Source organism: Microcaecilia unicolor, chromosome 2 (genome assembly GCF_901765095.1).
Source record: "Microcaecilia unicolor chromosome 2, aMicUni1.1, whole genome shotgun sequence".
Taxonomy (NCBI): domain Eukaryota; kingdom Metazoa; phylum Chordata; class Amphibia; order Gymnophiona; family Siphonopidae; genus Microcaecilia; species Microcaecilia unicolor.
This window is the reverse complement of record NC_044032.1, coordinates 169,394,893-169,415,638: the sequence shown is the minus strand read 5'-3', so window position 1 is coordinate 169,415,638 and position 20,746 is coordinate 169,394,893. Positions and strand designations below refer to the sequence as shown.

Sequence of the window (20,746 nt, the reverse complement as noted above, 5' to 3'; positions counted from 1 at the left end):
AATGAAAGAGAAAAACTTGAAAACAGCAAACTGAAACCTAATAATAAGACTACCATGAAACAGGATCAAAAATACACACATTTAACAGCACTGAAATTCAAATTTCAGTAGATATTACTCACCCAGAAACATGGACATGAGCTCCTCATCTTGCAACAAGATAGCTCCTTTAACAAGATATTCAAAGTAGGAATCCACCCCTGCCCCGATCCCAGCATCCTGCGCTACCCACTTGGAAGTTAGAACATCAATGTGATTCCCCACCTATGTTAAATACAAGAGCTATAGTCAGTTCATATATCACACACTGCGTGAGAAGCAAGGTGGCAATCTGAAGACAGAAGAATAAGTCTAGATAACTCCTGAGATGTTAAGTTGACATCTTCAAAATAGTATATGTTCAGGGAAGGGAAGGAGATTTTGGACTGATGCCTTTTTCAGTAGTAGCTCAAGGTGAGTTACATTCAAGTACAGTAGGTATTCTTCCCGTCACCAGTGGGCTTTCAATCTAAACCTCCTGTTTACTAAATCGTGCTAGTGGCTGCCACAAAGCAATGCCGACACAGCCCATTCAAAGTAAATGGGCTGTGTCAGCATTAGAGCACAGCATAGTAAACTGAGGGGGGGGGGGGGGTAAGTTTGGACCCTAGGCAACGGAGGGTTAAGTGTCTTGCTGAAGATCACAAACAGCAAGACTGAACTCTGTTTTTTCTGCTTCTCAGTCCACTGCTTTAACCACTAGGCTGTGGCGCTTTTTGAAAATGTGGGCGCCAGTTCGACAATATGCATAGCTTTGACTTTGTTTCACTGGATTAACACTTTTTTATTTGTATACCTACAGTTTACTTGACTTGGCTACATTGTTCCTCTACCGTAGCACAATGCGTGCTTGTCTTTGCTTTGATGTTTGAGTGGATTGGGAGGAGGAGTGGGGGTTTGTTTTTTTTTGGTTCATTATCTGCTGCACAGTTTTAGTGCTTCACCTTTTGCCTTGGCTAATATGAGTGTATACTGTTTTACTCTTCTTATATGTAAGAAATACATTACTATAAATAAAAAGAACTTAAAAAAATTGGGGGGGGGGGGGGCTGAGAGAATCTTGGTGAAGGCTGGGAAGGTGGGCATGAGAGAATCTGGGTGAAGGCTGGGGAGAGGGGCATGGAGAAACTTGGTGAAGATGACATGAGAGAATCTGGGTGAAGGCTAGTGAAGGGGGCATGAGAGAAAGAAACAAAGAGGGTGAGAGAGGTAGAGAGAAATGATTGTGTTCAATAGGAGAGAGCCAGTAGGATAGGGTGAAAGAAATGCCCAAAATGCATGTCGAGTTTTAATCGCTGCCCGCCCCTGCTTGTAATTATGTTACAAATGTTATAAATAAATACATTTTAAAAATCTGATACTGTGCATATAATATCCCACCTGCTACCCAGGGAAGCAAAGACTCTATCCTAGTAACATCCCACACTATTCCCCACAGGACAGAAGCTCATACCATAGCTCAATCCATAAACATGAACAGAATGTGCAAGTCATTCTGTCACTCACCAGGCCAATCTCCGAGCGACTCTTCCATAGTCCCAAAAGCGCCTTTCTGGCCACATCCTCAAACACAGGGTCTCCTGTGAGATGGCTCAAGGTGGCAAACTCCACTATATATGTGCCAATGCCAGCAGTACAGGTTACTGGTGTCTCTGTCGGGCTAACACCATTCATCAAATTCACTGTCCCATAAGGCATTCCGGTTGGAGTCTGAAAAGCTGGAAACATGATAACTTGTGTTATCAAGATATAACCATGCATCACCAGCCTCAAAATATAAACATGGGACAGTAATTTTACACACATGGAACTAGACTCAGTAACAAATTCCACATGGAGTTCTATAAAGGGCGCTCTGAGTAGCATGCATAGAATACCGCACAGCACGGGATCCACGCCAAACTTTGGGTGTGATGATTTACATGAACTGAAACCAGGTGTAAATCCTGGCATGTAAGGCGTAGATCCCCCAAATTCTATAAAACTGCGTGGATTTATAGTGAACACCTCTGACCCGCCAGGCCCTCTTTTCAGTTGTGTGCTAAAAAATTTGCACGCAAATCTTTATAGAATAGCACTTAGCAAGATGCACACGTAAATCCAAACTGTTGCCAATTAACATCAATAATTTGTTAGTGTCCAATTATTGACACTAATTGGCTCGTTAGTCAATTTATTTATGCACGCATCTCAGAATAGATCACAATTTTGCGTGCATACATTTGGGTGCTATATATAGAATCTGGGGGATGATACCTAGGCAGAAAGGTACAATGGTGTCCATATTAAAGGCAACATGTGAGCCTATATGCCTTCCTAAAATTTCCCCAGGGAAAGCTGGCACACACATTTTCACCTGCTTGGAGACAGATGTAACTGTATGTATCTATCTATGTGCTGATAAGAATAAGTACATAAATGTGCACTTTATAAAACACATGCAGAAATGCCTATCCTACCTCTGCTCTGCCTATTCTCTGTCCCTGGAATGCCTACACATTTATTGTGTAAATGTGTGTGCTCCATTCCTGTGTGCCTACGCTCAGAGGCAATTTTATAAGTGCCTACTTGAGTGTGAAGAACAGCATTTTACATGCTTGGGTCCTTTATAAAGTTACCCCCATAAAAATAGCATGTCATGGCTGTACCATGCCAAAATTATGACTTCACTGTGTGGCTGTCATTCTGTGTGGCTGTCATTCAGCCACACCCTGGCTCAAATTCTTTTATCTCATTTTGCCACAGTTCTGCCAGCCCACAGAAAGTAATAATTAGTGTCATCTTGCCTGGCCTTTAATTATTATAAGAAACAGATCAAAGAATGATAGAAAGGAACCTGCAACAGTCATGGCTAAGTCCTACGTATTATTTGTAACTTTACTTTCTTTAGGGTGTGATTATTTATAGTTTTATAATTTTATTAGTAATTTCATTTTATTTATAGATGTTGTGAATCTTTATGTGGTATTTATGTTTGTCCATTTTATAGTACGAGAGGCCCCGATGCAGTCTATATAGGGTGAAATGGCCAAATCGGGCACAGTTTTTACCCCTCTGTTGTTTTGCTAATAAAGTCACTTTTGGACCTTGTGGTCTGTTCTTCGATCTGCTCACAATCCCTGCAGATGTAGAGAAGTACATAGCAGATTTCAAGGCAAAACCAACGTGAGAAATACAGTGCCAGAAAAAGCTAAAATAGACCTTCCCGGGTTCCCCAGACTCTCGATTGCCCTGCCCCCCCCCCCCCCCCCCCCAGTGATGACTTCCAATCATTCCAATCACCTATTCCCTGATTCCTGGGTCCCTCCAAAAAATAACCCTGATGTCTAGCAAAACCCTACAACCATGACTCCCAAACCAATAGCCCTGGTGTCTAACATTATCCCCCACGGGTGCCCTCCCCAGACCTTCCCCTGGCATACCTTCAAGAGGCAGGAGCAATACCCATTCATTCCTGCCTCTGAACCGCCATCTTGGAAAATGGCAGCACCTGACCCTGCCTGATGCACCACACGTTGTGTGGAGATCAGTCTACCAAACACCCAGACTACCGAATAAGGGAAAAATGTCCTTATTTGGCAGACTAACCCCCCCCTCCCACACACACAAGGTGTTTCTACATATATATATGTAGGGTGACAGGAAGGGGGCCACTAGACTACTAGGGAATTTTCTTTTTTAATGTTGGGGGCTGGGAGTTGAAATGGGGGCCAAAAAAAAAAAAGGAAAATAAAATCCATCCACAAGGAGTCTACAGACAAACAAAAGTGGAAGTCACCAAAATGCACAAGACTGTAAATAAACATTGATAGGCTAATAATAATGTCCATCAAATTTATTCATCCATAATTGGTTAAACCTCAATCCATCTAAAGGAGTAAGACCAAACACGGGCCATGTTTCGACAAGCAAGCCTTCTTCAGGGGTCCTGTAAGCGTTGTGCACATGGATAAATAGAAGTAACAACCAAACAGCGATGTGCTTATCCAGCATTACTGAAAGCAAACTTATAAGGCTGTCCTCATTTTGGCTGTTACCTCTATTTATCCATATACACAATGCTTATAGAACCCCTGAAGATCTGTGTGCTGAAACACGGCCTGTGTTGGGTCTTACTCTTTTAGATGGATTGAGGTTTAATCAATTATAGATGAACAAATTTGATGGACATCATTATTAGCATATTGATGTTTATTTACAGTCTTGAACATTTGCGTTTTGATGACTTCCACTTTTGTTTAGTTTGTTGGTTGGAGTGAGGGAACAGCAAGGGGCTGCTAGACTACCAGGGAATCTTTTTTTTAAATTGTGGGAGGGCAGGGAGGATGGAAGAGGCACTGTTAGACTACCAGGAATTTTTTTTTTCAAATTAAACGTTATTTACATAAATATGTAACAAGTCATTCCAAGTCCACATTAATGAGAAGACGGGAGACAGTCAAATTAGGACACACAAATCCCAAAAAGCAATCCAATTTAATTTTAACATCAATTCTAGGTACCAACTTCTAAGACCCTATTAACACTAAGTCCCCATCTAGCTAACAAAAACCTAAGAAAAATACAGTTAATTTACTTAGGGCTTCTTTTACAAAGCCATGCTAGCAATTTTTGCATGGTAAATGAGAGGAAGTCCATTCAAATCCTTCGGGCTTCCATTTGCTGCGCAGGAATCACCAGTGCAGCTTAGTAAAAGATGCCCTAAGCTTCTCTTTCTAGCAATAATTGCTCCAACTGTACACAATACACAATTGGAATCAGGAAACTTAATTAAACACTTGCAGGGGGATTTCAAAAATAAACTAGCTCCCACTGCAAAAGTATGAGATATTAATTGCAAAAAAGCTCTTCTACATAGCCGTAACATGAGCTACATCTGGAAAAATATGTACTTTTATACCATAAAAAAGGAAATCTTTTTTCCTAAAGCAAGCTTTCAGCACTTTCACATGTAAAAAGCACACCAGAAGGGTGGCCCGTTCAGATATGCCATCTTGAGAGGATTCAATAAATTTTAGTTAAATCAAATAACTCTTTATTAGATAACACATTCAAGCCTCCCTCCTGCTGACTCACACATGTTATATTTTTAGGCAAATAATAACACAAAGAAATTGGAATCTTGTTAGACTCAACTAACAAAAAAACCTCCTTGAGATACTGCTTAAACAGAATCTCAGCTGACAAAAGAGGACAAACTGGAAAATTCAAGATCCAAATATTTTTACTTCTCATGTGATTCTCCATAGACTTTAACTATCTATGCAGGCTCAAAGAGCCTTTAATTCCGTATTAAAGTAATAGCAGATTGTAATGTAGTTACTTGAGTCTCTTATTTCTGAATTCTGGTTTCACTCCCCTCAACATTGGAAACCATACTTTGTAAGAATTCATATAATTGAGATACTGCTTTTTTTAAAGGAGTTCTTATAAACCACAATCAATCTTTCAAATACTCAGTAATGTCACATCACTGGTGGCACGATGGGTTCCAGAACAGAAAAGTCTGTCCAAAACACAGGCTTCAGTGAAGTAGACAACAAGATGGAAGATGGCAACACTGGTAGACTAGGGGTAGAAGATTCTCCTTTCAGTGGAGACATGTCACCATCTTGAGAAACACTTAATTCCACTGGTTTCAAGAAGGGTGTAGGTGAAGGTAGAGAGGGTCTATCCCCCGAACTAAGGGATACGCAGAGATAGAACTCAATGACAAAGCTGGAGGAGTAGTCTAATGGTTACAGCAGCCAGCAGAGAACCAGTACAGAGATCCAGAGATGGCAGGTTCAAATCACACTGTAGCTGTTTATCAAGATCAAGTATACATATATAGTCTCACATCATACCTTATGATATGAGTTTATCTTGTTAGGCAGATTGGATGGACCGTACAGGTCTTTATCTGCTGTCAACTACTATGTTACTATGTAAAGCTGCTGGAGAATCCTTAGTCGCTAATTTCAGATTTTTATCTATTGAACCTATAACCTACCCAGAGCCGCTAAAGCCCTTACCTTTCCTCTTCACTATATTATGTAAGTCAGAAAAAAAGTACCTCAAAAACTTCAAGGAAGATAAACTCCAGGCTTCTTGTGACTTTTGAAGGGGCTTCAAAGGGGTGTGCCCCTTTGGTCACAACCCTTTGGGTCATGCCCCTGTGGCCACCGGATCCTTTAGATGGCATCATGGGACCAACTGGTGCATCTAATCAGCAATGACAGTGGAATAATCTTCTGAAGCAATTCTCAGCACACAGAAACTTTACTTTTTCCTGTCTCCCACACGAAGGCAAGAATGGATGAGACTTGTACTCTACAGATGGCCCCTTTAGATGATGCCACAGGGCCGACTGGTGCATCTAATCAGCAATGGCAGTGGAATAATCTTCTGAAGCAATTCTCAGCACACAGAAACTTTACTTTTTCCTGTCTCCCACACGAAGGCAAAAATGGATGAGACTTGTACTCTACAGATGGCCCCTTTAGATGATGCCACAGGGCCGACTGGTGCATCCAACCAGCGATGGCAGTGGCAGAATCTTCTGGAGCAACTCCCAGCACACAGGAACCTTGCTCTCTTCTGTGTCCGTGGAATTTTTTTTTTTTTTTTACGGCAGGGAGCCACTAGACTACCAGGGATTTATAGTGTTGAGGGGGATGCAGACCCAGTAACCTATTTATAAAGTGTCCCCCTTCTCGTCAGTGCTTGGGTCAATCACCACTCATACCCACATACAATGACAGGAAGAGGGACATTTTGCAATGAGTAGCTGATTACAAACGTATGTGATTGTTGAGTACTGCATTGCCATGGTATATTTTTGAGATCATTTTGTGACAGAAGCCCCGCACTCAGCTATCAGCTGTCCTGAGCCGCGGAAAAAAAGAGACTGAGGCGCACACTCGCGCTACGGGTGGGAAGACAGTCGTGCATGTGCACGTGAGGGCTAGCAAACTTTGTTGCTAGGAAGATCTCCGATCCTGAGGCTGCCGTCGGACGTCACCCCATCAGTGAGAACAATCAGCCTGCTTGTCCTCGGAGAAAGCGAAGTTACTTACCTGTAGCAGGTATTCTCCGAGGACAGCAGGCTGATTGTTCTCACTGATGGGGTGACGTCCGACGGCAGCCTCAAGATCATTCTTACTATCCATTCTTTAGTTTCCTTCTTTTTACTTCATCTACCTATGGCTTTTCATCTTTTCCTCACCCTTGTTCTCCCCGTGCCCCTTCCTCTTATTCTCCATTCACTACTCTCCTTTTCCATCCAGCAGCTCTCCTCTTTATCTCCCCATCCTTCCAGTGTCTCCCCTCTCTCCCCATCCTTCCAGTATCTTCCCTCTTTTTTTGCATCCTTCCATCCAGCGTCTCCTCTTTCTCCCTACTCTTCCATCCAGCGTCTTCCCTCTTTCTCTCCCCATCCTTCCACCCATCTACCCTCTCTCCAGATCCTTCCATCTAATGTCTCTCTCTCCCCGCTCCTTCTATCCAGTGTCTCTCTATTCTTTTCTGTTCAGTTTCCCTTCTCTCTCCACATCCTTCCAGTCTCTCCACTTTCTCTCTGCATCCTTTCATCCATCTCCCCTCTTTCTCTACCTATCCTTCCATCCAGTGTCTTTCTCTCCCCATCCTTTCATCTGTCTTCCCTTTTTCTCTCCCCATTCTTCCATCTGTCTTCCCTCTTTCTCTCCCCATCCTTTCCATCTACCCCCTCTCCCGATCCTTCAATCCAGTGTGTCTCTCTCTATATACCCTTCTTTCCATCCAGTGTCTCTCTCTCTCTACTACTACTACTACTTAACATTTCTAGAGCGCTACTAGTTACGCAGCGCTGTACAAATTAATAACTAAGGACAGTCCCTGCTCTGAAGAGCTTACAATCTAAAGGACGAAATGTCAAGTTGGGGTAGTCTAGAATTCCTGAGTAGAGGTGTTGTGATTAGGTGCCGAAAGCGACATTGAAGAGGTGGGCTTTGAGCAATGATTTGAAGATGAGTAGAAAGGGGGCCTGGCGTATGGGCTCAGGGAGTTTGTTCCAAGCATGGGGTGAGGCGAGGCAGAAAGGGCGGAGCCTAGAGTTGGCGGTGGTGGAGAAGGGTACTGAAAGGAGGGATTTGTCTTGAGAGCGGAGGTTACAGGTCAATGTCTCTTCTGTTTCTCTCCCTACCCTTCCCTTCCAGCGTCTTCCCTCTTTCTGATCTCAGCCAGGATCCCTTTCTCCCCATCCTTATCACCAGAAGCTTCTCTTTATCTCCAGCCCTTCTCCATCTCCCCTTCTTCTCTCCCCACTCTCTCTATTTTACCTCCTGCCTCCCGCTCCATCTCCCCTCCTTCTCTCCCCACTTTATCTATCTTACCTCATATGCCTCCTGCTCCTCCTTCCACCAGATCTTAATTTCTTGGCCACTGCTGCTTCTCCTGTTGAGTAGCAGCGGCCATTACAAAAAGAAAAAGAGCTACTTAAACAAACCAAAAATGTTTTTAAAAAGCAAGCGCGGCACCGCAGGCAGCCTTCAGTCATTGGCTGTTGGCACTGCAGCGGCTCCTCTCTCCTCTCACTGTTCCCAAAGAGGAGATCGACTTCCTGCTCCAGGGTCAGTGGCGTGAGAGAGGAGCGGCTGCAGAGCAGACAGCCAATGCCTGAAGGCTGCCTGCGATGCCGTGCTTGCTTTTTAAAAACATTTTTGGTTTAATTAGCTCTTTTTCTTTTTGTAGTGGCCGCTGCTGCTCAACAGGAGAAGCAGCAGTGGCCGGAAATGGGAGCTGGCGCCGTGTGTTTCAGCAGGAGACTTTCCCACTTTGTCAGGAGTGCAGGAGAGGACCCGCTGAATGCGGGAGACTTGGCAAGTCTGTTCATGGTAGGTGAACAGATGCTCTTGTTTTTATGGCAAAAGGCAGCATGTCTGAATTTGGTTCACTGCAGTAATTCTGGTCCCTTATGTCTTTCATCCCTGCAGTGCAGTACAGCACTCATAGACAGTAGCAGAAGCCACAGAATTCAGGAAATTTTGCTGACCTGGAAGAAGTTTCCTTGCTGCTTCCTCTGCCATCCTTAGGAGGGGACCAGAGCATGGCCAGCCCTCCTCCACTTCCAGGCCGGCTCTCTTGGTCAGCAGGTGAGCAGACAGAAGACCTCCTATCACTGAAAAAACACAGCAGTAAGTACAGGACAGTTAAATGTAAGTATCTTAAGGAAAAATTATGCCTTACCTGATAATTTTCATTTTTTTGGTCAGTATCACTGTTCTGAACAGGGAAATCCCCTACCTCATGGTTGAGGAATTTCCTTGCAATTAAGGGAATTCACTTAATTGGCAACCCTTAATTAGCATTATCCCTTCTCACCAGCAGATGAAGGTAGAGAAAACTGAATTGAACCAGCGACATCACCAGTTATAATCTGTGGTGCTCTCTGGAATAATCAATCTAGTATGCATCTGCCCAAGCAGCAGAAGGTTCCTTTCTGAGCGCACCCAGCCCCATCAACCACTGCAGCTGCAATGATAAGCAATTGAGCAAAAACACCAGAGTGGCACTTGCTAACCTGCATATACCAGGGAATAGCCATATCACGGGAACCCAGTATAGTTGCCAATTAAAATCAGATCTTACTCTCCTTCAACTACTTCTAATAAAAAAGAAACAGAGCATACGCAGAACTCCGGGCCGAGGTCTTCCAAGGTAAGGATTTCAGAACAGTGACACTGACTAAAGAAAAGAAAATTATCATCAGGTAAGACATAATTTCTCCTTTCTTAGCATCAGCTTACACTATTCTGAACTAGTGGGGGAGTGGAGGAGTAGCGTAATGGATAGTGTAGCAGGCTTTGATCCTGGCAACCTGAGCAAGTCACTTAACCTCCATTGCTCTAGGTACAAAAACGTAGATTGTCAGCCCCCTAGGGACAAAAAAAAGTTCCAGAATATAATGTGTACAGCACTGAGTACATCTAGTAGTGCTATAGAAATGATTAGTAGTAGTACCAAAGGAGACCTAATGGGCAGGGGACGACAAGGCCTCCCAAATGACCGCTCTGCCAAGGTCAAAACGGACCCTGGCCAGAACATCCTACTGGTAGTGCTTAGTGAAGGAATGGAGTGAAGACCATGTCGCTGCCCTGCAAATCTCCTCAGGCGAAACAGTCTAGGCCTCCACCCAAGACACCACCTGGGCCCTGGTCGAGTGAGCCTTCAGTTCTTGAGGCACTGGACAACCCATACAGATCTAGGTGGACTCAATAGCCACAATAATCCTCCTCACAATGGATGCCTTGGAGGCCACCTGATCCTTTCAAGGGCCATGAAAGAACACAAATAGGTGAGCAGAGAGACGAAACTCATTCATCTCCTCCAAGTACCAGAGAAGCACCATCTAGACATTTAGTTTATGGAGCTTCCAATCCGCAAGAGAAGAAACTCCTTCCCAGAAGAAGGGCAAACACACTTCCTAATTCACATGAAACAGAGAAACCATCTTTGGCAGAAAGGATGGGACTGTAAGCAAAGGACAGATACAGGTCCTGGCATGATAGGGCCTGAATTTCCGAGACCCTCCAAGCAGAGGTGATTGCTACCAGAAACACTGTCTTAAGTGTGACATCCTTGATGGAAGCCAAGCACAAGGGCTTGAAAAGTACCCCCAACAACGCCTAGAGAGCAAAACTGAGGTCCCAAGAAAGGAAGGAAGGATGAAGCGGAGGGTACAAGTGTGCCACTTCCTTCAGGAAACAAGCCACCTCCCCATGTAAAGCCAGAGTGGAGCACTTCACCTTTCCCTGAAAGCTGGAAAATGCTGCCACTTGGACCCTTAGGGAGCTCAAGGCGAGCTCCTACTCAACACCCTGCTGCAGGAACCACAAAGTGTCAGTAACCTGAACCTTCCAAAGGGAAAGGGCCCATTCCCCGCAATAAGACTCAAAAACCCGCCAGACCCTGACATAAGTCGGGGACATAGAGGTCTTTCTGGTCTGCAGCAAAGTAGAAATTACTGCAGGAAAAAACCTATGCTTCTCTAAGCACCACCTTTTAAAGGCCACACCATAAGCAAAAAGGGATTCGGATCCTCCATGTCTACCGGCCCCTGCTGAAGAAGCCTTCAACCCCTAGGCAGAGAAAGAGGGTCTTCTACCCGAAGGCACTGGAGATCCACATACCAAGGTCTGTGGGGCTAATCCAGCGTCACCAGCAAGACCATACGTGGATGGCTCGCAATGAGGCCATGGAGGGAATACATAGAGCAGCACCACTGCCGGCCAAGGCTGAACCAGGGCGTCTATACCCTGAGAAGATGGGTCCCTCCATAGACTGAAGAAGCACTCTGTCTTTGCATTAGCTCATGAGGCCATCAAGTCGAACTGAGGAAGCTCCTACCGCTCCACTATGAGCTGAAAGGCTTGACGCCCCATCTCCTACTCTCCTGGATCAAGAAGAGAGAGACTGAGAAAATCCGCTTGCACATTGCCCTTGACTGCAATACGGACCGTTGAAAGAGCCTGCAGATGCATTTCCACCCAGTGGCAGAGGCTCACTGCCTCCAGGACCAAAGCCTGACTCCAGGTTCTGCCCTGTGTGTTGATGTACGCCACCGCTGTCGTGTTGTCCGACATCATTCTAACTGCTTTCCCTTCCAGGAGCGGCTGAAACTCCAGCAGAGCCAACTGGACCGCCCACATCTTCAGGTGGTTGAGGGACCAGGACGCCTCCTGGCTGGACCAGATGCACTGCGCTACTCGCCCCAGACAGTGAGCTCATCAGCTGAGGAGACTCGCATCCATGGTGACCAGCACCCACTGAGGAGGATCCAAAGGGACCCCCCTCAACAGGTTCACCAGACTGTCCCACTAGGCTAGACTGAGCCTGGCCCTGGGCACAAATGGAAGCAGAAGACTGAGATCCTGAGAGGCCAGAGCCCACCGGGACAACAGGGCCCACTGCAGAGGGAACATATGAGCTCTCGCCCATGGCAACACCTCCAGAGTCACCGCCATGGAGCTCAGGAGCTGCAAGCAGTCCCAGACCGTGGGCCACAGAAGCTAACAGAACGGCACTTCTGCACCTGCAACTTCTCCATCTGCTCCTCCAGTAGAAACACCATTTACCAGCACATGTCAAACACGGGCTGCTTCTCTAAGGCTGCCTCCAAAACGGCTTCATCTACCGTGCTTTATTCTGTCAAATGGTCCACTTGGGGCTTGTCACCAGCATTGCCATCTCCAGTGCAGGAAGGGCCAGACGCTGTCACACAATTCACATCCTTGTGGCACACTGAGCACCCCTCGGAGCTGCCTCTCTGTACACCAAAATGCATGCATCACTTGGCTGTTTTGATGGAGGCCTATAGGTCACTAGTTCCCACCACCTTCATAGCTTAATTGACCACTGCACTGTAAGCTCCTCTCCTCCAACAGAGGAATGCTGATGCTGCCAGCTTCCCGGCAATCAATGCATGAGACTGCCCTCTCCCAGTACAGGCCAACTCCTCCTTAAGGCTCCCTCCAGCTGCCCTAAGTCAGATAGAGTCCAGGCTGCAACAGCGACAGAGTGAAGGTCCCCTCTACACAACTCTCTGCCTGAACTCACCGCTGTTTCTCTCTGATCCTAGACAAAAAAAAAAAACTGGTATGCTTCTCTTTTTCCTGCTCCTTCTATTTTTTATTTTTTTGGTGGTGGTGGTGGTGGGGGGGGGGGGAGGCGGCAAAAGCTGGCTAGCGTAGAATAGGTCTTCCAAAAAGGAAAGGATCAGGACTCCTTCAGGTATTCCCCTAAATGCTCAGCAAGGTCTCTGGACCCTTTTCCTGGCCTCTGGCTCTAATGGGGGCCCAACACCACTTGGCCTAGGCTCCTCATATCAGTCCAATGCATAGGGTGCCTGCCAGCATCTGGAGGAGTAACCTAATGGCTAGTGCACTGGCCTGAGAACCGGGTTTGACTCCCACTGCAGCTCCTTCTGACTCTGGGCCTAACCTTCCATTGCCCCAGATACAAAATAAGTACCTGCAAATAATATGTAAACCCTTTTGGCTGTAATTACAGAACGGCGGTATATCAAATCCCATCTCCCCCCCCCTCCCCCCCCCTCCCCCCCCAGAGGCAGAGAATACCGAGTTGGTGAGCTACACAGTGTCTCTTAAAAGGGCAGAGCTTATGGCTTGCATATCTCTGCCTCCATCTGCTGGTAGACGCATAACCAGACTGGTCTGGTTGATGAACAGAAGAGGGCTGTATATGATTAACTTCCCTAAGAAAAAGAATGACATCAAAATTAGAGACTATTGACCCTCCCTGCATTAATTCCTCTGAGGAATGACAATGCTTCCACTTAGACATCTAATGACCTGCGCATGAAGCTCTTTTCCAATTCTGTCTGAAGGGAGGCTACGATAGAGGAAATGTTTGCCCTTCAAGGTCAAATGCCTTCATCCTTACATTTGTCTAAATATGCGACATACCCTAATGCAAGTCGGTCCTGGAGTACCCCCATTGCCAGTCAGGTTTTTAGGATATCCACAATGAATATGCATGAAAGAGCTCTGCATACAATGGAGGCAATGCATGCAAATTAATCTCATGCATATTCATTGTGGATATCCTTAGAACCTGACTGACAAGGGGGTACTCCAGGACTGACTTGGGAAACACTGCCCTACCATATGCATATTTTATGTGGGTAACACATGTACCTCTGAGCAGCAGCAGTAGTGGCACCGTAGCCTGTGGCTTTCAGACTTCACATCCTGTGCAGTAACCATTCAAAGGTCTACCCACCCCATACATTTAATCTTTAAGATTTATTTTGGCCTTTTTGTTCAGAACTCACCTCGAATGTTGGTCTCGAACACAGATGCATTGACATCAATATCAAAATTGACACGGTCCTGCAGCACATGGACAACTCTCTGAAACTCTGAGACGTTCCCTAAGATCTACAAGTAAAGAAGATACTTTTGGGTTATAGTGTACATTTACACAATACAGCAAGCAAGTCAGATATAAAGAGGTCATCAACAGCATTTAAGTATCTTTTCTTGTAATGTTACTACACCTGAGACAACCAAACACAAAAGTTATGCTAGTACATGGTTTAAAAGTTGCTGGAGCTTTTGAGCAGCTAATTTTTAGTTCTTCCACCTGATGCATCACCAGCATATAGAGCCTCATAAAAGAATCCTAATTATTTACAGCAGTGATCTTCACTATTTTTCATGCAGAGGCCACATTGGCAAAAAGACTTCAGTGTGAGAGCCAGAACCATTGTCAAAGTAGCTGGTGCCCAGTGCCCCAGGCAATGAAACAAAGGAAGGTCCACCAGTAATGATGTATCCAATCTGACTGTTCAAGTTTACTTAGATCAACACGTGTAACTAAAATGAATTCCGATTCCTTAGACATGTTCTCTCCACGAGCTCATCTTGTCTCCCCTAACATATACTCCCCCAAAACTCTCTCCCAACCCTATCTTAGCCAATCTCAACTCCAACATGCTGTCCCCTCTTTCTCCAAGCCAGATCTCTACCCAGTTTGTTAATGCTCCCTCACCTTCCACAGTCTTGCAGCTGGTGCCATCTCTGAAAGGACTATTCTATTTTCTTTCAATACCATGTGACTCTAGGTAAGTTCGAGTCATGGAGTATCCAAATTCCTTCATGTTTTGCCTAGTCTCATGAAACTAACTGGGTGAATATACTGAGAGCTGCACAGTCCCAAAGCAAAACAAATTATTCTAGAGGCATTAACAGCATCTGCTTTGCAATGAAGAACGCTGATTTAGAGAAAGTAGGCAGGATTATCATCACTCTTCACTAAATGCATTTCTCATTGTCCTTCTATGCACTGGTCAAACCAAATGACCATATTCCTTACAAAGCACTGTCTTGAGGCACCTTATTACTTTTAGAATTCAAAAATGTATCTATGGTTTACTTACAGGGAAAAACACTCCCCCCCCCCACCCCACCATATAATTCTCTCTCTCTTCTCCGTTCCCAGTGCATCTCTCTCTTTTTCCAGTGCATACAGCCTTCTCACCTATGACCTACACTCACCCATTTCCTTTGCAGTCCTCATACACCTCTCCATCCTTCCTGCAGCCTCTTCCTTTGGGCCCTAATCAGACTCCATGACACTGCTTTCTCTTGGCCATGGTCAACTCTGCCTTGCAAGCCATAAAAAATCTATTAACATCAAGCAAGTGGATTTTTTCAAACCCTACGCCCAGGACATGTAACAGCACACCCATACACCACTGAATCTGGAAAAGTTCAAAACTTTCATCAAGACTTCAAATTTTATTACTGCTGGCTAGTCATTTCCCATAAGCAAACAATTCCCTTGCCAAACTGACACACTGAGAAAAGTTAATGAAGTCTATTTTAAAGGTCTTATAAAGCTGAGATTTTGAACATGGAGTGAGGGTGGGATATAAGTGAAAGAGGATAAACTAGACGTTTGTAAGTACAAAGCTTAGGGGATTAAAAAGGTAAAACTGCAAACACAAAGGGGCCCTTTTACTAAAGCTTAGCAGGGGCTAACAGAATTAGTGTGAGCTAAACGCTAAGAAGCCAATAGGTATAAAATGGGCTTCTTAGCATTTAGCATACACTAAATCCATTAGCTGCACTAAGCTTTAGTAAAAAGGCCCCAAAGAACGCCATACTCTGCTACAGGTTGTAGTATATTACCTACTAGGTCTATTCTTTAATTACTAAAGCTTGGCTAATTCCATTTAGGATTTCAAAATGTGTCCAATACAGGGGCCATTTTACTTAAGTGTGGTAAGTGCCCAAATTACCATGCAGTAAGTGCACAACCTATGTGCTGTTGAGTGAGGAGGGGGGGAAGAGGGAATTCACAGTCTATTCACATACAGTTGCCTCAGAGATATAGTCTCCACTGCATGGTAAGTGTACTGACAGCACGGATGCATCTTAATACCTCCTAAACAACCACACACTAATTGCAATATGCAGTCCACACACAGGGACCCCACAACAGGCTATACAGCTAGAATGTGAATTAGCTAATGCTGTCAAGCCAGCTCAATATAAGAATTCAGTAGGTGAATGATGGGGGTCCAGTACAATAATCATTACGGCACCACTCAAGTTTCACATTTGTAGCATTTAAACTTTTTCTAGAAGTCATTGCAGCAAAGAAGTGCCGAACCTCAAACATACTCCGCCTCCCTCCTGCACAAGCTGGCTTCAGAGACATTTCAATCTGTTCTGGAGATGTACCTTATCTCATATATTGTTCTTAAGTGTGTCTTATCTTATACCAGCCTGTTCTTTGAGATATACCAGGAAAGTCACTTTTGGGTCAAAGACAGGGGATTTAAAAAATGTATTATCGATTAAAGCAAGACTGAAAAGCAATTTTTAATATTTTCCATCACACCGGGTTTCTCTTGCCTCTGGGCGAGTCTCCCACCCGCAAGTTAATTCTCCAGTGGTTTCTAAGGACACTGGGACCACAATCCCAGGGGCCCCACAGCTCCTAGAAAACACCCACAGACCCAAAAACAAACCACCAGGATTCTTAGTCAGGCCAGGACAACAGAGCTAAAAAAACTAATAGGTTTATTATCAGAAAAGTGGAACAATGAACGGTGAAAAAAAATGAAAACACCAAACAATAACAGGTAAAATAACTGGTATCAACAGTAAAACTAATTAGACATTTTCTTACTACCTAAGTAGTACCTGGGGAGTTCAGGAATATAATTGCTCACAGGTTTTGAACAGGGTCTCAGTGCAGAGATCTTTACCCTCCACACTCTCTCTCTCTGAGACAGGCTGGATGTTGAACTTCAGGGCCAATCAGAGCCCAAAGCATTAAAACTGAGGGGGTATTTAGCCAATAACAGTGCAGATTACTTTCCCTCAGGGCTTAAGTTGAAAGGAAAACAGTCAACTCTGCAACAGCTTTAAAGCAGTGGACAGACACCACCTGCTGGCCAAACAAGAGAAATGCACTGGGGAAGAATATGTCATACAGCCACATAATAAATCACAGACACAAGTCCCCTGTTTCGCCACATCCTAGAAAAAGCAACAATGAAGCAACCCAAAAGAAACAGACAAGGTTGGCATCTGGACTGGTCTGGTATGATTAAAGGAAATAAAATTATCAGGTAAGAAGGTGAAATTAGATCTTACCTGCTAATTTTCTTTCCTCTAGACCCTCCAGACCGGTCAAGACGCTTGGGTTATGCACGCCTACCAGCAGAGGGAGACTGAGAACACAAAAACTGAACCTAGCATAAGCCAGCAGCCAACCCCCAAGCAGCCAGTAAATCCTTAACAAAGCAAAACGCAACCAATGAAAAAACCTAAACTATAACCCCGAAAGGTCAAAGAACCCTGTACTCAGAAACAATTCTTGGTAACGTGCTTCAAATAACCGAACGCCACAGCGTTGCGGTCCTTCTCTGAAACCCAGAGGAAAACAATGGAACTTCAGAAACCCAAAGCTCCTAATTTAGAGTCCTATCAGCAATAGCAACATAGAAATGTCCATATCAATCATCTCTCAAGCACACTAGGACAAAGCACCAGAAATATACACAGCGGGAGGGTTCTTGACCGGTCTGGAGGGTCTAGAGGAAAGAAAATTAGCAGGTAAGATCTAATTTCACCTTCCTCAGCGACCCTCCAGACCGGTCAAGACGCTTGGGCAGTACCAAAGCAGTAAACATCTAAGGGCGGGAACTTTGCACCCCAGAAGTCAACACTGCCTCCCCAAAACTGGCATCCTGCCTGGCCTGCACATCAATTCTATAATGCTTCACAAATGAATGCAGCGAGGACCAGACCGCCGCCCTGCAAATATCCTGCGGCGGCACTAAACCACTCTCTGCCCAGGAAGCAGCTACTCCCCTGGTCGAGTGCGCCTTTAGTAACTCTGGCACCCTACGTCCCTTGAGCAAATACGCAGAAGAAACTGCTTCTTTCAACCATCTGGAAATTGTTACCTTAGAAGCCGCAGCTCCCTTCTTAGGTCCTCCATACAACACAAACAATCTATCCGAAGACCGAAACTCTCGCGTCCTGACTAAATAAGACCGCAAAACTCGACGAACATCCAGCTTAGCCAAACGGCGCTGAGAAGAATCTCCGAGCCTATCTCCCAGAACCGGTAAAGAAATGTCCTGATTCACATGAAAGGAAGAGACCACCTTAGGCAAAAAAGACGGGACCGGCCTCAACGACACCTTCTCCTTAGAAAAGGTCAGAAAGGGCGCCCGACAAGACAACGCCTGCAACTCCGAAACTCGCCGAGCCGACGTAATAGCCACTAAGAACACTGTCTTCAAAGTCAAATCCTTCCAAGTACTTGTAACCAAAGGCTCAAAGGGCGGTCCCACCAAAACCTCCAAGACCAAGTTCAAATCCCACGGCGGAACCACCGGACGAAGAGGAGGACGGATCAACTTCACCGCTCGCAAAAACCGAACCACATCGGGAGCAGATGCCAAGGAAACCCCCCGGATCCTACCCCGGAAACAAGCCAAGGCCGCAATCTGCACCTTCAAAGAAGAAAGAGCTAGACCTCTGTCCACCCCATCCTGCAAAAACTCTAACACCTGCGGAAGAGACGAGTTCCAAGGCGAATAAGAACGATCCCTACACCAGTTCTCAAAAATCCGCCACACCCGCACATAAGCAAAGGACGTGGACTGTTTACGAGACTGCAACATAGTCTCAATTACTCTAGCTGAAAACCCTTTCTTCTTCAACCTGTCCCTTTCAAGAGCCAGGCCGTAAGCGAGAATGGAACCGGGTCGGGCATTACGATAGGACCCTGCAACAACACCACCGACCCGTCCAACCTCAGGGGACCCTTGATTGCCAACCGCACTAGATCGCCGAACCACGGACGACGTGGCCAATACGGAGCCACGAGTATCACCGTGCCGACGTATCGCTCTATTCTTTGAACTACGCGCCCCACTAGAGGCCAAGGAGGGAACACATACAACAGTTGCCGCGGTGGCCACGGAAGCACCAGCGCGTCGATCCCCTCGGACCGAGGGTCCCGCCTCCGACTGAAGAACCTGGGCACTTGAGCATTGCTGGCTGTTGCCATAAGATCTACCACCGGCAGTCCCCACTCCATCACCAGCCGATGAAACAGCGGACGATGCAGCGACCACTCTCCTGGATCCAGAGTGTGCCTGCTCAGAAAGTCCGCCTGGAGATTGTCCACTCCGGCCACATGACCTGCGGAGAGACTCTGCAGATGAAGCTCCGCCCACTGCATCAACTCTGCCGTCTCCTCGGCTACATCGCGACTCTTTGTGCCCCCCTGATGGTTTATGTAAGCTACCGCCGTGGCATTGTCGGACAGAACTCGAACTGCCTTCCCGGCGAGAAGATACTGCAGGGCCTGCAACGCCAACCGGACCGCCCGAGTCTCGAGCCGATTGATTGACCAAAGGGCCTCGTCCGGTGACCAGAGACCCTGTGCCACCTGCCCCAGACAATGTGCTCCCCAGCCTGCCAGACTGGCATCTGTGGTCACCACAATCCAATCCGGAGAATCCAAGGGCATCCCTCTCTCCAGATTCGGAGTATGAAGCCACCACCGCAGACTGGATCGCACCGCCTCCGGCAAGAATAGTCTGACCTCCAAACTCTGAGACTGCGGCGACCAACGATCCAACAGCGCTGACTGCAACTGCCTCATGTGAGCTCTGGCCCACGGCACCACCTCTATCGATGCCGCCATCAGCCCCAAAATCTGAAGATACCCGTAAGCTGACGGGGACCGCCTGGCAGAAAACTGACGGATCAGCCCCTGAATCTTGGCAATCCGAACGGGCGGCAGAAACACCAGGCCCCGCACCGTATCGAAACGAACCCCCAGATATTCTAGGGATTGGGACGGAACCAGATGACTCTTGACACTGTTCACCACCCAGCCGAGCGACTCCAAAACAGATACTACCTTCGCTGTTGCTTCCACACTCTCCTGATAGGATTTGGCTCGAATCAGCCAATCGTCGAGATATGGGTGAACCAATACTCCTTGCTGCCTCAAAGCCGCCGCCACTACCACCATAACCTTGGAAAAAGTACGCGGCGCCGTAGCCAGTCCGAACGGTAGAGCACAAAACTGAAAGTGATGTCCTAGAACCGCAAAGCGAAGAAACCGGTGATGCGCCTTCCGAATGGGAATATGCAGATAAGCTTCCGTCAGATCCAGAGAAGTGAGAAATTCTCCCGACTGAACCGCTACTATGACCGACCGCAACGTTTCCATGCGAAACGAGGGAACCTTCAACGCCCCGTTGACTCGTTTTAGATCTAAAATAGGCCGGAAGGAATCCTCCTTTTTGGGAACCACAAAATAAATCGAATAACAGCCGGTCCCTCTCTCTGAAACCGGCACCGGAACTACCGCCCCTAAATCTATCAACCGCCGGAGAGTCTGCCGAATTGCCCCGGCCTTGAGCCGAGAGCGGCAAGGGGAGGCTACAAAGAAATCTGGCAGAAACTCTTCGAACTCCAAGGCGTACCCGTCTCGCACCACTTCGAGGACCCACTGGTCTGTCGTGATATGGGCCCACCTCTGATAAAACTGACTCAACCGAGCACCTACTCGCACCAGAGGCTGGACCCGCAAACCTTCATTGGGAAGTACGACCGGAGGACAGAGCTCCCCCCGAGACCTCGCGTCCTCCTCGACGACCCCCACGAAAGGGCTGAGTACG

General features: G+C 46.2%; 1 protein-coding gene across 6 annotated transcripts in view; it reads right to left on the bottom strand.

Annotated features, from left to right (window-relative positions):
• Positions 1-20,746, bottom strand: part of LOC115463190 (ER degradation-enhancing alpha-mannosidase-like protein 2) — a 95,571-nt gene that overhangs the window by 38,674 nt on the left and 36,151 nt on the right. For all 6 annotated transcript variants that reach the window (XM_030193472.1, XM_030193473.1, XM_030193476.1 and 3 more), the window contains 4 exons: positions 13,853-13,958; positions 9,053-9,178; positions 1,546-1,757; positions 123-264 (listed from right to left, as the gene is read on the bottom strand). In XM_030193472.1, the coding sequence (XP_030049332.1) occupies positions 123-264; positions 1,546-1,757; positions 9,053-9,178; positions 13,853-13,958 (586 nt within the window). The remainder of the gene's footprint in view (positions 1-122; positions 265-1,545; positions 1,758-9,052; positions 9,179-13,852; positions 13,959-20,746) is intronic.